This window comes from Theobroma cacao, chromosome 1 (assembly GCF_000208745.1).
Source record: "Theobroma cacao cultivar B97-61/B2 chromosome 1, Criollo_cocoa_genome_V2, whole genome shotgun sequence".
Classification (NCBI taxonomy): domain Eukaryota; kingdom Viridiplantae; phylum Streptophyta; class Magnoliopsida; order Malvales; family Malvaceae; genus Theobroma; species Theobroma cacao.
This window is the reverse complement of record NC_030850.1, coordinates 9,632,511-9,647,444: the sequence shown is the minus strand read 5'-3', so window position 1 is coordinate 9,647,444 and position 14,934 is coordinate 9,632,511. Positions and strand designations below refer to the sequence as shown.

The following is a 14,934-nucleotide window of genomic DNA, read 5'->3' as shown; positions in this document are numbered from 1 at the left end:
GGTCGAGTATAATAATAATAATAATAATAATAATAAAAGAATTTATTTGTGGAAGCAAAAGTCAGTATTCCTTTCTTTTACTAATTGGGTTGGATTTAAAAGTCTGGTAACCATGGGCAGACACTACTACAGCAGCAGATTTGCAACATACAGACCATAAACAGCAAGCACAGAATTTGAAAATTTTGGGTAAAAATAGTGTTATTTCACTGTAAAATCCCTTTGATGTCTCCCTTCCATGTTATTATAAGTCGCGTTAAAGCAATCAAAGTCTACTTTATGCGAGATTAATTGATCGTAGAAATGGTTAATTCGAATCAAGGAAAGTGAATGCTGAATTGGGTGAGGATGTAGAGTTAGAACACTAACCATATCTCATTATTCTCCTTTTCTCCTACACTCTTGCAGGAAGAAGAGTTGCCAATGCATACCCGCAACATCGTTCTTTTTCTTTTTTGATCAAATTTTGCTCTCTAAAACATATAAATGTGTATAAATTAGAAAAGGGTTGTTCTCATAATCTCTAGTTGACTCCTTTTAGTAGTAGAATATCTGAGACTTTGATGAAACATAAACCTAACATGAGGAACATATCATGATTCATGTCAACTGCGTATCCATAAATGTCATGAATGAATCTGTTAAAGATGTGCTTACATCAGGATATAATACTTCCTCAAGCATTTTTGTTACACAAATATACGCATTCAGAGGGGAGAACCATATGATATTGGTTCCCCTTGAACTGTGATTGATTTATATTTGCTGTTTCAGAGAGGAGCTTTGCTATATATATATATATGCAAGTTGAACAAGTCTATGCCAAATCAAATAACTAATCATGTCACAGCATTCAATCTAGCGTTTTCGTAGAACAAATAAGCGAAGGAGAAGATAAGGGATGAAAAATCAACCATGTTATCTAGTGTTTGGGAGCATAATACAAGAATAATCCTTTCCGCAATAAAATAGTTAAAAAGGGTGTCCAGTACTGATGATAATCTAAGTTCCTTAGTTTCATGATAACAACTAGTTTTTAACTGTTTACGAACTATACATACGTCCAAGCTTATATGCTTAAGCAGAGATAAAGTTGGCAGAACTTGGCCACCTTCTTGTATGTCATCTGCAACCAAAAAGTCCCAAAAAGAAATATGAATCAGAATATGTACCTATTCATATGTATTGTAGTAATGAATATGGGAATGATCAAATAGCAATATTTATCCAATGCGTGCTGTCATGCAGAATCAAATTACCTATTATGAAACACAACAAATTGCAAGACATGAGGCAATAACCTTACACATTAGACTGTTTAATGCTTCAAAGTTAATGGTTGAATAGCATACTATGCATGGTATGTATGGTTCCAGACTTCCGCCAATGCTACATTTTTGGTTTGCACCATGTCAATTCTTCTATGACTACATACACATGTGAATGGTCTTTCCATTCAATTCACTGCTTTTTACTTAACACTTTCTGGATAACTTCTGCCAGTATGTCCTTCTGTTTCATAGTAATTAAGCAAATGCATATCTGATACGCCACATGTAATCTTGGTTAATGGTGGTAGAGTCTAACATTTAATTGTAGATGGAAGACAGAACCTTATACAAGTTGGAGAGCAGTTTGGTCTTGGCTGGAGTAATCATTACTGGGTTCCAGGAGGTTTACGGGGAGAAAGTTCCGATTATAGGGTTGTGAAGTCACAGCCTGGAAGACAGACCCTTGTATCAGGTTCGCTTGTTGCTGCTGCTGTTGTTGCGCTCTTTCATTTTCAGCTATCTGCATCATCCGACATTTACTGGTATGATTACATCTAAATCCCTCCATTTATGATTGAAAGAGGGCAAGAGAGAGAGTATACCTTTGCTCGCAGGTACATGTTATCATTCTGCAGCTCAACTTCCTACAAAATATGCACTTACAATTGTTAATAAGAAGAGGACTTTGATTGAACCATGAGCGTTTGATCTATGCATCACAAGCAAATTAGAGTTCAATGTACTAGCGAATCTGGGTCTGGCAAGGACGTTCAAGTCCATTTTAGGACTCAGAGAACCTACTTTTTCAATATATTCTTAATTGTTTGTTACCACTAACACAGTAACTCAAAGCCTAATCTGCATACAGGTTGAACATGGAGAAGCCAAGCCATGAACATGTCAAGTTCGCTCCAAAGCAGTGAGCCATTATAACTGGTTAAAGTAGTTCGGATTACCTAGGAGTAGCAGGATCATCTACAAGACCAACCAGAAAGACTTAGCCACTTGTTATGTTTTTTTTTTTTGCTCAGCCAAAATAAAATTTCATTAAAAATACTGAAACAACAGTGTGTGAGCCTAAAGATTCACTGGTACAAGCATCTGCAAGCAAGCCACTTGTCATGTTATAATTGATTTAAGTTGCAGGCATGTACTGCAGACAACCCTATCAAGAGTTTCATGGTTAATTTTGGCATAAATTGAAATTCACAGTAACTACCTTTAAAGTTTTTCCTTATGGATCTTAACTGCCCAAGCAGAAGTTGGCCCTGTATTTACAACTAGTTAACACTATTCGGTACTATTCATACTTTGTAAAATACTATTTTATAATATTCGTCTCTTTTTATATTTTTGCTTTGGTAAAAGATTCTGAAGGAGAACAATCTAATCTGTCAGAATGGTTGGTGTTTGATATTCCTAAATCTTCTGAGTTTGTAGAGGTTTGAGTGACCTGCAAGCCACTATAAGGGCGTTATCATCCTGCTTTGAAAGAAGTGATCAAATGAGCACAACAAAAACTGCCTCAAATTACTTGTTTGCATCAATCAATAACGGAGTTTGTTTCATTATTCATATCAATTATGATATAGTATCTTCAAGAGTTAACAGGAATATATATAACAATAAAAATGATGATAATTAAAGAAGGGATGAAAATTTACCCTCTTTTGCATGAACTCGATTTCTGCAAATAGTAATTCGTTCTGGTAGAGTTTAATAATGTCAGTGAATAAGGAAATTTTCTTGAATGAAATTAATAATAATAAATAAAGAACAAGGAAAGGATGCAAGACTTTAATATATATTCCACAACACCCTGGATGAAGCACTAAACCTTTTTGGATCTGATTCTACTAATTCCTTTCTCTAGTCTTCCCTCCAGGTTCTTGAGTTCCTTAAAAGTCAAAGTGCTAAGAGCCTCACCAAGGATATGCCTGGAAGAAACATCATTGATGAAACTTTTCCAGTAGAGAATGTATCAAGAAGGAAACTGAACAGGAAAAAGGAAACAAAAATACCATGGACTATATCTTTGAGTGAGCTTGAAAACCAAATAATATATACACCTAGATATTACCTGTTCATGTTCTGGACATCGCGAATTTGTCGCCGGAGTTTGGAGGCTTCTTGTTGGTAAAACTGAGGTGATTTATAAATAGAGATGGTATCAGGGTTAAGCAAGCATTAGAGTTATACTACTCGAAATCGATAATCCCATTAGAAAAAAGGGTTTACTATACTTCTATAAGCATAAGTTTTTGGGATACCTGAGTAACTGTCAAGTGTTAAGACTCAAGAGGAACTACTCTTGTGAGGACACATGCAGAAGCACAAGTTCAAAATGAATTCTACTTGGGAAGTACTTAATAGCTGCTAGTGCAAGCCCTGAATATGGGGATCCCAATACATGTCTGATTAAAATGACTAACAACGCCAAAGTTTTAGCTTGACCAAACATGCAACAGGTGGGCTTGAAGCTAGACACTTAATTACAGAAATATGCTTTATATTAGTGCAAGATGCAGCATCTCAAAGCATTCTATGTTTTAAACGACAAATCTGAGATGACCACACGAGAAACATATTTTGAAGACACAATCGCTGATAGGAAATACCCCATAGAATGAGTTGCAAAACCATGTTAGTAGTATTTTCAGGAAACACGATGGAATTTGTTGATATTCATCACTTGATTTGTCAGGAAGGCTTCTTTAAGTAGTGACTTAATTTTCCATCCAACCAGCTATAACTGCTCAACATGATTTCTGCATTTCTCTTCAAAAGTGGAAGGCAATTTACCAATTAAGATTTAGGCGCTCATTGGCGAAATTTTGTTCCAGTTCAAGGATTTGAACTGTGGGACTTTTGCAGCTATCTTCTTACTAATAAAATAGACTTTGTTTGAGCAAAAAAAAAAAAAAAAATTACCCCTTAAGATTCTTACCTTCCTCTCCCTTTCTTTTCTTTCCATGTCTATACTTATAGGTGAGGATAGCATAATCAATTGTGGCATAATATCTGTTATATATACAATAGCCAAAAGGACACTCAATAGCCTCAGGCAGTTATATATTATAAATTTTTATCAGCCAAAAAATGCAAACAGATTGATATATATATATATGGAAACTATAGCTGCGTATTGGCCAAGTATAATATTGGCTTCGTTTCATGGGAAGCGTGGGGTTTTCTCAAGATTTTCCCATTGCACAACAGCAATTCTTTTAAATCCCCATTTAAACTAGTACAACCATATGCGGTTAAAGGTGGAGTTAAGAAGATTAGATAATCTTTTTTTTTTTTATAATTTTCAAGTAATGAGATCAAAATTTTAAAATAGTGGACATAAATATAGTTATATACACGTACATGCGCACACACATATAAATATAGATATTTATATACTTAAAATTTTAAAAAATCTATTATTCCACTCAATTCATAAAGGCTCTACCATGGTTTCTCTTTGATTATTCACTATTTGTCTATTAAATGAGACCATGAGCTTATAACTAAATAAAACTCTTTAATTATTTTTCTATTTTATTCACATGTAAAACTTTTTATCTTTTATAAATAACAATTTAATGGATATCCATAAGCATTCATAGACATTTTCATTAAACATCTCCAGTTCTTTTGTTTTTGTTTTTATTTGTGAGACGAAATTCAAAGAATATAGGGTGAAAATATCTTTTACTAAAATATTATTGTAATTTTAAACCTTGAGTTGGTCCATTGGCTCTTCTCAATAGTCATTACTCAGAGGCCAACTCCCTTATAATGTGGTTAGGGGTTGAGGGTTTGGAAGTAAATGAGAAAGATTCTGGTTCATAAATCATGAAACTGAATGGCTTTCGGTTTGTGATATGCTCCAAGTTCCATACATAAAGGGACTGTTCATAACAAAGAATTTTCTGTTAAGTATAAACTTGTATTGATCACCATATAGAAAGCCCACAGCAACATGCTTGCTTAAAGTGTTAATTGAATTAACTTTCAATCGGTTTTCACAAGCTTATAACAAGAATTGTTTAAGGCCACCTACAAAAAAAAAAGTAGCTCTGAACATTATCATTTCAGCATTCAGGTACAACTCATGCTTGTAATATCCTTTTGCTCTTATTTCCTAATTGTAGTTGTGTAAGTTGATTTAACTTCACAGAGCAGTTCTTAGTTTATAAGCTATATAATGCAGAAATATTTTTGCAGAAAAGGGTCCTAAGGAAGTGGTTATACATAAGCTGTAAAAAAGATACTACAAGAAAGGATGAAATGAAAGCATCTTAAGAGTTTCTGATGAAAAAAACTCAGCCATTAGTTTGTTCAATGAAAGACCATTTTTAATTTACTTCATTAGCTAAATTATATCGAACTTGCCTGAGTGTTAGCTTCAGCAACAGATCCTGGGTTTGATGCATCTGCACATGCTTTCTTGTATCTGTCAATTGTTGTTCTGACACTGCAAAGTTATCAACAGTACCTCAGGTTATATGAATGAGGTTCTATATTGTCTGATCACAAAAGCACTATCTCATTCATCATGCTTAAAAACCTTACTAGCACTTGATATTATTCATAGAAGTTACACATATGTAACAGAAGAAAGCTAGTCAAGTATTAAAAGGGTTCACTTTTCTAATCAGGTGGACTATTTGAAGAATAAAGCATATTTCACTAAATGCTCGTGGGGAAAATATAACCTCATCAATTCAATAAAATTCAATAATCCACCAATAGATTCACTTGGAAATTAATTTAAATCTTATCTTAAAAAAAAAAAAAAATCAAAACACTAGTTCCTGAACTTAGAATGCCATAGCTAAGAGCTTTAGAATCACTCAGTGGTAAAATGGAAAGCCGCGAAAAGCCTTTGATTGGTAACAAATGAGCCCTGGGAAGATAAAGTTAACATAAGCACTAATACTGAAGTAACCTATCTTTAGATAATGAATTATTTTTAGATAATCACCTTCAAAACATTTTTAGATAAACACTTCAGCCTTTAGTGTTTACTATGCCAAAACTAATAGGAAAAATATTGTAAAAAATGAAGCATATAGATGACGCTGATAAAAATATTAAAACTTTATTTGATTGATATTTTTATTATTTATTTTTTAAAAAATAAAATATAAATAGTAAAAATATCAACTAAACAGAGTCTAAAAAATTTGAATACAGTACTTTCCTATGAATAATGTAATAATGTAATACGTTTTTTTTAATGTTGATCATGATTTGACAAGAACTAAATGTAAGAAACAGAATACAGAGAATTGGAAGAGGAAACTACTAATAGTGGATCCAATGAACATAACACCTGAGAATTAATGCACACTGTTCATGCATTTCATGACTTACAAGTGGAACTTTGGAAGACTGGCTTCTTACACAAGAATAGTAAGATGGAATAAGAGTACCAACACAATGGAAAAATTTGTGGTGGCTACTGATTATCTATCAGGCTTTCTTGTCATGCCAAAAGGCCTAAGAATTTCGCACTCTCTTGGCAAGAGACAACTGCAGGACCGATAGGCCAGGTAATTTCAACACATCTCTATATCTTTGTTCTCTTATTAGCAATTCATACATTAGCCTGAGATGTTGAATTCATTCTTCAGACAAATGTGATTGATGAGGCCCTAACAGACAATTTTTTTGGGTATATATACAAAACCATATACAAATGATGCAAGATATTTTGTATTTTATTTAGAACAACATCTGAAAAAAACAAAACAGTCCGGGTCATAGATAAGGGGGAATATTATATAATCATGAGGCTAAAGAAACATGTAGAAAGAGCATGAGAAAGAAATAGTGTCAATTGAACATGCGTGTCCTTGGGATCAGGAGTTGTCTACACCAGAATATGCTTGTCCATTCATTTTCAAATTTAAATATAGCTCTTTTCGGTGTAAACAACCATCATCTTTGACTTCCCTCAAGTTCATGCCATGAATTAAATTTTCGTAACAGCAAGTATTTGATGGTGCACCATTAGTTTATAAATCTACACCGTATGAGTTAATCACAACTCCTAATCTCATAAAAAAATTTTTAAAATCATTATTAATGAATGTAAACCTTAAAGTGATGAGTCGTAGTTAACTGACACTATATAAAATCATATATTAACTGTGTATTAGACATAACACTTTTCTTTTAACCTAAGATATCTTAATATCTTGCTATGAGACAAGTAATAGATGAGAATGAGTTATTCATAATCATGTCTTACTGAAATGAAGTGAAACAAAAGTGCCAAGATTTAATCACTCAGCGCATTCAAAAACTACTATAAAAATTTCCAAAGAGAATTGCATCTCAAGACTCTTAAGGAAATGAGTGGAAAAAAGGGACATTAGGGCAGAAAGAATTCGATACAGTAGCACACAAATGAAAGGTCTGGTTCAAGTACAATAATGACAAGTGATCCGGCCCCTCAGTGACCCTAGTTGCAACCAAAGAGTAACCTGTAGAGAATGACGTTTAAGGAATTGAAACAAAACATTCTTGTCCTTGCCAATTAATGGACACGCCAGAACCAGAGAAGCAAGTTACTCCACCAACCTTTTCCTCAACAAATAATATGCAGTAATTGTCATATCTATGTGGGCAATCTTAAGAAAACTTCTAGTCATTTATATATTTTTTCTAGAGGCCGTTGGACAATGAAAAGTTCCCTTGCAGAAAGGATGCCTCTAACTGTCTAACATTCAACTAATGAAATCGGTTTCATGTGCACTACAACGTGGAAGCCTCCTGATTTTGGATCATCATTTTGTGTGTTAGTGATAGCAATCGGACTCTGCTGGGTATATATTTTTGCAGTGTCAGGGACACTTCTGCATAGGGATGGTTATAACAGGGGCAAATTTGATGTTAGAAAATCTTCAAGACAGAGGGCACCAATTGTACAGCTTTTGGAGGATGAATCCTAGGAAGCGTCTCATGGTCTAAATGTAGGACTTGCACAAGATTTTATTATTTAGGTTACTTGTGCATTAACTTTGATTAGATTAAGTTATCTTTTACTTTATTTGTACTCAAAGGAAGTTAGGTTATTTCCTTATATATTTATTTATTTAAAAATTGTAATAATCCCATATAAGAAAAGTAAGAAAGCTTGCTGCTTAGGAATAGTCATATAAAGCCCTCTTGGGTTAATTGTTAGACATATTCAAGTTGAGAATTAATAAAAAATATTTTCTTTAATAAGGAGCAGTGCTTATTTTCTCTAGGCTCTTTTTGGAAGAGTAAGAGATTTTAGTATCTTTGGTTTGACTAACCAAAGTGGGATTTTGGCCATTATTCACCTTAGTGGGGTTTTCTAACCTTGCCAAGATTGGTGTTCACCTTAGTAGGGTATCTAACCTCGCCACGATTGGTGTGTTTTACAATGTCTCGGTGTCTTCACAACATCTCGACGTTAGTTTGGTATCAGATCAGGAGGATCATTGTTCACTACATAGTTCAGGTTCCTATCGAGTTTCGACTCCCCTTGTTCGAGTAATTCTGTTTCTTTTTTTGTTTTATAGTTCTGTCATTTTTTTTTATTCTGCATCACCACATTGTCATCACTATACAACAAAATGTCGTCAAGACGCCAAAATCGTCAAAGAGATGTTTACAAGATCGAGGTAGAGGAATTACGTCCTCAAGTTTAAAAATTACAAGAGCAACTCGCAAGACGTGATGCTGCTCAAATTAACAATAATAGGTCCAGTGATAAAGATGGACTTGTAAATCAAGCAACAAGAGTTGGATTGAAGGACCAATTACTACACGCTCTTGATTTAAGTGGTGGAAAAGTCAAGATTGAAGTAGTTGATTTTCACAGGAAGTTACATGCGGAGGATTATTTGGATTGAGAAAAATTAGAACCAGTTTATGATGAATATGATGAGGAGATAGAGGAAATTGATGTTCATCATGCACAAAGTGAGTTCTTGGTGGTACAAACACAAGTCAGTAGCTCATGGAGGATATGTGTGGATAGTCGTGTCATAAACAAGATCACAGTGAAGTATCGTTTTCCTATTCCTTGATTAGATGAGATGTTTGATCAACTTGTCGGTTTCAATGTTTTTGTAAAGATTGATTTGAAAAGTGGATATCATCAAATTAGAATGAAGAGTGAAGATGAATGGAAAACAACCTTCAAAACACTGGATGGATTATTTGAATGGTTGGTGATGTTATTTGCTTATCACATTTGGAATTTGAGGAAGGTGATCAAGTACTTGTGCACTTGAGGCAAGAAAGATTTCTTAAGGGTACTTATCACAAGCTCAAGTCTAAAGAGTTTGGACCTTGTAAGGTGCTAAAGAAAATCAATTCAAATGCTTACTTAATTGAATTGCCACCTAAGTTACAAATCAATCCTATTTTCAATGTTTCGAATTTGTATCCATTTGATGGATTTGATGGGATTGCATCTACTATAGACGCTTAAGTTTAACACCTTCCAATTACTGAGATTGGAGTTATTAAAGAAGTGTTAGATGTGAAAGATCTTTGATATAGACAAGAAAACCAGTGTAGGCGATTTTATTTTTTTCCAATCTAGGGAGAATGATAAAGGAGTATATTATTTAAGTTACTTACGCATTAAGTTAGGTTAGACTATTTTCTTATATATTTATTTATTTAAAAATTATAATAATCCCACATAAGAAAAGTAAGAAAGCTTTCTTCTTAAAAATAGCTATATAAAGCCCTCTTGGATTAATTGTTAGACACATTCAAATCAAGAATTAATAAAGAATATTTTCTTTAGTAAGTAAGAGTGCTTATATTCTCTAGGCTCTTTTTAGAAGAGTAAGAGATTTCAGTATCTTTGGTTTGGCCAACCAAAGTGAGATTTTGACCATTATTCACCTTAGTGTGATTTTTTAACCTTGCCAAGATTGGTGTTCACCTTAGTGGGGTTTCTAGCCTTGCTATGATTGGTGTGTTTAACAATGTCTTCATGTCTTCACAACATCTCGACGTCAAGGACTCACCACAGCATTTCTTCCTTTCGTGAATTAATGAAAGAGCTTAACTTTCAAAAACAAAGTTATACAGATATGAAGCAGCAGTAGAGAAGAAAATAGATAGAGCCTAAATATTCCTTATCTAATGACAAATATCAAAAGAAAACTTCAAATTGATCTCCCTTTTGTACGTTATAAAGTGCAATAGTGTTTATTGAGCTGATGCCAAATAATTTTACTAATACTTTCTACTTTCATATTATGTTTTTCACTGTATATGTCTTTAGATACACACAAGTAGACTTAGCAATTCGTGTTTTCGTATCTTAAACGTATCAAATACAATCAGACACGAAACACATTAAGGTTAAACATGAATACAACACGAATAATATTCGTGTCTTAAATCTAAAATACGTATATGTATACGTTTAATAACCATGTAATATAACACGACATGATTAACACGTTTGTTAAATATGTCAATATACGACATGACATGATTAATAATACGATTAAATAAAAATATTTATAATTAAATATAATTTTATTATTTAAATTTAAAATCAATAATTATAAAAACAATTATAACAAGATAAAATAATAATAACATCAAATATAAAAAAATAAAATTCAAAATTAGGGCTTGGGCATGGCATAATTACATTAGTATCTTTATAAAATTTAAAAATTTTATTAAAATAATTGTTTAAAATTATTTAAGTAAAGCTAAAATAATTTTTGACTATTAATTTTTAACAAGTTGATAAACGTGTTACGTATACATGTTTAAACATGATAACAGGACTAAATACGTTTATACGTTTAAACACTATAACACGATTAATTAAACATGTTTAAACGTGTTTTAAACGTATTACTCGTATATGACACGTTAAGATACGAAAATTTTCGTGTCTTAAATGTGTCATATACAATTAGACATGAAATATATTAAGACTAAACCCAAATCTATTTAATCACATGTTTTTTCGTATCGTGTTAATGTGTTGTGTCTAAAATTACCAAATCTACACACAACAATCCTTGACTTTCCAAACCCAAATATTTAGATCAAAGCCATCAACTTTTGGGAAAACAAAACTATGTTCTGTCTGCATAGTGCTGAGTTAGGATGAATAATATTGTTTACATTTGCCAATCTTACAAATAATATTGTTCAAGTTTGATCTTAATTATTCCCTCCCTTTCAAATTAAATATCCACTTTTGACTTGACACAGAGATTAAGAAAAATATTTTGACTTTTAAGTCATTTAAAAATTCATATCATTGATAAACTCATAGCTTTTAATATAAAAAAATAAAAATTAATATGAAAGGTAAAAGAAATAAGATTTGTAAGTGTTTAAGAAGGAAAAATGAAATTTAGTAGTAGGATTATAATAGAAGTAAAAAATAATTTGGTTTAGATTATCCATAGTTCATCTTATGAAATTTTCGATTAAAGAAAAAAAAAATAAAGAAAAGAGAGGTAGGGAAAATACTGGGAAAATGGATAGGCCAACCACCGCAGCAGAAACTAACGCAGCACGTTTCCCATAGTAACTAGCTGTTTCCTTAATTTCGTCGAGCTATTGATTGGTTGCCTCAGCCACTCTGGCACAAGATCCCCCAATATGATTGGCTGGAATCCTTTTCACTTCATGTCGATGAAAAGTGTCACCAAGCCATTTCACAACATGTATTGACCAGAAAAATCCTCTGGTACGCAGATCAACCAATGCTAAAACCCAACATGCTATGAAATATCTTTGGTTTTTATACTAGTAGTATTACTAAAATATGGTTTCTTTTTTTCAAAATGAAATTGCATGAAAAGAATTTGTAACTTTGGGTGCCTGGGAACTCACTGACTGAGTTGAAATCAGAGAAAAAACCAGGTGCAGGCAGCAGCCTAGCTGCACGCTCCAAGAAAGTGCAGAGAACCCCATTGGTTCGTACCCTTTTTCTCCCTTCCCCCGCCTCTCCGTCACTTCAACTTTATCTCTCTCTCTTGTGATATTATATATATTTTTTCTCTTTTTCTTATATATTTATACACAAGAAATGCCTGACTTCTGTTGATATTCATAAATTTGTATGAATGAGTTTTGTTGAGATCTTTTTTATATCTTTGTTTCAGAGTTTGTGGCATAGAAATGGTGAAGCACATAAAGCCATTAAACTCAACAACTTTTTTTCCCAAAAAATGAAAGCCTTGGTTTGTTTCCCGTTCATTTTCTTTTTCTCTTTCCCTAATTAAGTCAGAACAATAATAATAATAATAATAAAATCATATAAACCCAAAAAAAAAAATAACTATAAATCAATAGAATTCATTGGTCATGTAGTCTGATAGTTTTGATTACCAGAAAGAAATAGTTAAGATTTTGAGGCCTTCACATTAGATTTTATGATCATGTTGACAATGCATACATTGTAAACCTGAAGCAGCATGTTACCGCATAAATGAAAGAAAAAAAAAAAGCAAGTGTGGAAATCAAGGGTTGAAGAAACTAGAGAAAGTGATCAAGGTATGTTTCACAGTTTGAGATTTGAAAAAGAATAAAAAAGAAAAGAAAAGAAGAGCAAGCAATGAGAAGATAAAAATGAGAAACCAAATAAAAGGAATCATTGACACCAATATTTGTCAGTAGTGAAGAACTGAAAAATCTTATCTGACGTGACCAAAGATTCGTATATTGTATAACTAAGACAAGCACAGCTAAGCTTAACTAAGGAAACCCTAGCCTTGTGCACCCAAAACGGTAAAGAAAAATAGAGTAAACCCAGGATTCCTTTTAATTTGTTCTAAGAAAATTTAATAGATACTGGTCTCAGTTTTAAAACCCTAATCTTCAAATTTTGCAGTTTCTTTTACCATAAAGAAGCTAAGAAGATTGTTAGAGAAAGAGACAAAGAATCCAGGAACCCTATAGTCTTTAGTCTATAAACTTCAGGCAGAATATAAGTAAAGACTTGTTGAGAGAAATACCCGTTTGGGCAAAACCCTAACTTAAGATCTGATTGGGTGATTGATTTTGTCACACATCAGAATAGACCCTTACCTTAACTTTGACAGACAGACAGATAGCTGATTGAAGCAAGATTTGTGACGACAAGCGTAAGGAACACCAATGACTAATCTATTTAAGGGTTCACTTTACTTGTGTTTTGTTGAACTGACATGGGTTTTCAAAGAATCATTGAAAGAGATGGGAGATATGAGGAATGGGCTAATGAGAGCGTGGCACAGTTTTTGTTTGTAGGCTGTAGCAGACTTTTTTTTTTTCCCCCTTGTGATCTGTGGTAGATGACATGTGGAGAGAGAGCGAGAGGAAGTAAGAAAAAGAGGCTCTGCTTTCACCCATCTGCGTATATCATTACAACCCTAGTTGTTGCTCTTAAACCTGCTACTGTTACACCATTTCAGATCTGCATATCTATCAAACAAAGAGATGAGAAGAGAACTAGAGAAGGAAGGACCCAAAAAAAAAAGAAAAAGAAAAGAAACAAGCCCTAATTAAGGCTAACCAAGTACAACAACCAAACAAAAAATTAGAAGTCAGGAGGACTATGTAAATCTTTGTTAGAGGAACTCAATCTACTGAAAGACACCCAAGAAAAGAAATTTCTCAACTGCAAAAAAATCTTATGTTTTACTGCAAAGGAAAAAGTCCTTAAAAAAGATGTCTTTAATAGAAACCTGCACACATATAACCATCAGCATACATAACAACTCCAATCATGGAAAACAATTTGTTGATGAACAAACGGAAAAAGAAATAGAAGATACTAGTATAATATTAGAAGAAGAAAGGAATTGAAGCAAATTAACCTGTTGTTAGCATATTCATAGAGACGGCCACGGCTGGAGAAGACTATGAGAGCAACCTCAGCATCACAAAGCACAGACAGTTCATAGGCCTTTTTGAGCAATCCATTGCGGCGCTTGCAGAAGGTGACTTGTCGATTAGTCGTGTTCTCGATCCGCTTAATCTCAATTTTACCTCTTCCCATTTTTTTCTGGGAAGAGCTTTCCGGTTCTTGATTAGGAAACTCCGTGGTTGAAAGCTGGAAAACAAGCAAACCTCAAAATTTGATAAACTTGAAACAAAGATAACTACCTTTTGAGCCTTTGATCAATTTGGACGACACCAAAAACAAGCAAAACACAACCTATACTAATTGGTTACGTTAGATTTTGGTTTATGGGCTCTAACCTGGTAAGGAAACCAAGGAATTGAATTAGGAAGACAAAGGAGGAGAAGTTCCTGAATTCAACTCTTCTCCTTCTTTTGATGAAGATAGTTTAATTAGAGCAACAGTTTTGAGGTGCAAAAAAGGGAAGTGTGCTGCTTTAGCAGATGGACGTTTATAGATAGAGAATTGACCCTTTAACAATCACCCAACGCAAGGTTTATTTTCTACTTTTTATTATTATTATTATTATTATTATTGTTTCCTTCTTAGTAGAGATCTCTAAAAGCAAGCTATATATATAATTTTCTTAGCTAAATTTCTATTGGAGGAGTAGAAAAAAGGAGAGAGGGTAGGCATGCCAAAGAGGGGTGCTTGATGTTCACTTTGAGATTCCATTAACCTTCCATTTCTTCTTGTATGGGAAAAAGAGAAGGGTGATGATGAAAGGGCATTTTGGAAAGTGACCAGCAA

General features: G+C 33.3%; 1 protein-coding gene across 2 annotated transcripts; it reads right to left on the bottom strand.

Annotated features, from left to right (window-relative positions):
* LOC18612141 (agamous-like MADS-box protein AGL1) lies at positions 847–14,726 on the bottom strand. Of its 2 annotated transcripts, none has more exons than XM_018114021.1 (9): positions 14,484–14,726; positions 14,099–14,334; positions 5,655–5,736; positions 3,352–3,413; positions 3,109–3,208; positions 2,936–2,977; positions 1,874–1,915; positions 1,588–1,791; positions 847–1,126 (listed from the first exon to the last, which is right to left on the bottom strand). In XM_018114021.1, exons 2-8 carry the CDS (start codon positions 14,278–14,280, stop codon positions 1,615–1,617), a joined length of 687 nt encoding a protein of 228 aa, XP_017969510.1. In that variant the 5' UTR covers positions 14,281–14,334; positions 14,484–14,726; the 3' UTR covers positions 847–1,126; positions 1,588–1,614. The 2 variants fall into 2 exon arrangements, with proteins under 2 accessions (XP_017969510.1, XP_007048826.1); XM_007048764.2 differs by having other exon boundaries at positions 1,614–1,791; positions 14,484–14,725.